This window comes from Limulus polyphemus, unplaced genomic scaffold (assembly GCF_000517525.1).
Source record: "Limulus polyphemus unplaced genomic scaffold, Limulus_polyphemus-2.1.2 Scaffold2732, whole genome shotgun sequence".
Classification (NCBI taxonomy): Eukaryota; Metazoa; Arthropoda; class Merostomata; order Xiphosura; family Limulidae; genus Limulus; species Limulus polyphemus.
In genome coordinates, this window is record NW_013668342.1 from 62,609 (window position 1) to 65,127 (window position 2,519).

General features: G+C 29.5%; 1 protein-coding gene across 1 annotated transcript in view; it reads right to left on the bottom strand.

Annotated features, from left to right (window-relative positions):
- The window catches only part of LOC106467761 (1-phosphatidylinositol 3-phosphate 5-kinase-like), a gene marked incomplete at its 3' end in the record, with an annotated part of 64,357 nt that overhangs the window by 61,215 nt on the left and 623 nt on the right, over positions 1–2,519 (bottom strand). The window contains exon 2 of the mRNA XM_022395950.1: positions 468–619. Within this exon, the coding sequence (XP_022251658.1) occupies positions 468–615 (148 nt within the window). The remainder of the gene's footprint in view (positions 1–467; positions 620–2,519) is intronic.

Below are 2,519 nucleotides of genomic sequence, written 5' to 3' on the forward strand. Positions count from 1 at the left end.
CATTTTTATACATGTTTGATAGACCTGGGTAGGCGAAATGCAGCGGTAGACCTCACGCTATAGTAGCACCTATTATTCTATGAGGACCAGTTTCTGTGATGGACTGGATATTAACAGAATTGAGTAAAGAATATGTGGAAAACATGATAATTAATTAAAATCTTTCATTTTAATTCAGTACAGTCCAGGGTACATAGAGGATCTTGATATCTGAGAAGAATTGGATATCCTCAAAGGTGTAACAAAACAGCAATCTTAAAGATAATAAAGAAAGGATCCATGACTTTAAATATAGTTGTCTAAAACCTTTCCATTTAAACTTGTATAAATTATTATTATTATTAAATGTTTTGAAAAGTTATTCATAAATAAGTGACATCTTAATAAACAACGAGTTCAACAGCAAGAGTTTTGAATGCAAAACATTTAAAAAAAAACTACATTAAAATTATAAAATTTTGACTTACTTTTATTTCTGCGGAACAAAGAACTGATTAAGGAACTTATGCTCTGAGGCTTTTCATCAGAACTGAGAGGGGCAAACTCGGTCAGGGATGTTGGAGACTCAAGCTTTTTAGCCAGAAGACGAGGATTCTGCTTCTCAGAGTTCTGCATTCCACTAACTGGTAAAATTGTATGATATTTCAAGCTCAAAATATTACACAATAAAAAACTACTTACATCAATGTAATAAATGAATTACTTACAGTGATTGTTACTGCATTTGCTAGTTTCACTTAGTTTTGTATTTCATTTTGATAATCTTGTTAAAGGAAGAAATTTAAATTGCTACAAAAAAATCAGTTAATTTCTAGTGTGAAGACCTTCAAGCACGTTAGTGTCACATAAACTGATTGACTGATTGAAATCATGGTGAAATAAATTAATGAAATTACTGTTTTCAATTTTTAGCACTTTCAATTATTATAATTATGTAAGTAATTACAAAATTGCCAACCAAACTTGCTTGTCCAGTCTTTGTTATGACAAAGCTACTAAGGCTATCTACCATATTTTTAAATTCTCATTAAAAGGAAAGCAACTTAATGGTAGCACATGCCACCAGCTTGTTTTTGTTGTTGGCAAACTGAAGAATAGGAGGAAAGTAACTCTGGCAACACCCTCTGATGCTTTTTTTTTTAATTTTTGATTGTAAGTACATTGGTTTGAGAAACACTGTATTAACTGGTAACTGATTAATACTATGTAATCAATGAATGGGGCTGTCAACTAATTGCTTAGCCAGTATCACTAATTACCCAGCTCTATTCTTGAGGCAAGTGAGATGTAGCCATAAAATGGCATTTTTCCACAAGAGGAGGAATGAACAGTACATCAACAGTTGTATAATTCACCCAGCCATCAAAGATTAACAAGTTAATCTAAACCATCCTGATATGGCCTGCCAATGTCCAGTGAAAGTCTCTGTACTGTATTTAACCTAATGAAAAATGGCATTTTATTGCAACAACTTCAAAAGAGAAAACGGTAAATATATCATGGAGTAAGCTGAAAGGTGTAAAGGAATTATTGTATGAGCCTTGTCTTTTGAAACAAAATATTACATATCTATGGCATTACAAGTTTTTGTTCTCAAAGTCTTATTTTCACAGAGATGGTAATATTTTGTGTAAAAACTAAATAAGTGTGATCTTTTATAAATAAAATATGCCTTTAAATAAATAAATTCGAGATATTCATATATATTATAATTGAAATAATTTAACCTGACAATTATCTATACAATTCTTAAGTCCTGAAACATGAACAGAAAATATTTAATCCATTTTCTACAAAATTTCCTACTGAAATGTATGTAGTCACAACAATATGCAACAAAACTCACAAGTCTGTATGGCAAATACTATTAATCTTATTGAAATCCACTCATAGTTAATACATCAAATTGCAAAAAAGTTGATAAGATTATTGAACATCAGATATTACTAACTAAATATTCAAGAACTTAGCTAGAAATATATATAATATAATGAAAATAAAATAGTATCCAAAATTTAATTTCTGCAGAAACTCAATTTTAAATTATATATATGTAATTATGTATATCTCAAAATGTAGGTATCCAACTGATCAAGTTAAACATAGATCACACCCTAGTTTTAACAGCACTATTAAAGTTGGATATTCTACACTTTCTGATCATTTGAACTGTGATACCTAGTGCAGGATATCATCTACCCCTTCTACTCGAGCATAAAAAAAAATTCTGACCAATGCCCTAGCAATTAACAACTTCATAAAAAGAATTCCAAAATCTAATTGCCATAAAATGTTGATACTGTTATTTTACACTGTCCAAACATTTTTCTATTTTCCAATACTCCAACATATTTTTTCTAATCTTTTAGGCTCTATCATTTAAAAATAAACATTCAAGGTTTAAATGTTATTCACAGTATACATCCAGTTCTGGTTTAACAACTCAACTGTGTAAAAACACATATTTATCTTTTATTACCTTATTGTTACTAATAACTGTAATATATTGTATACTTATT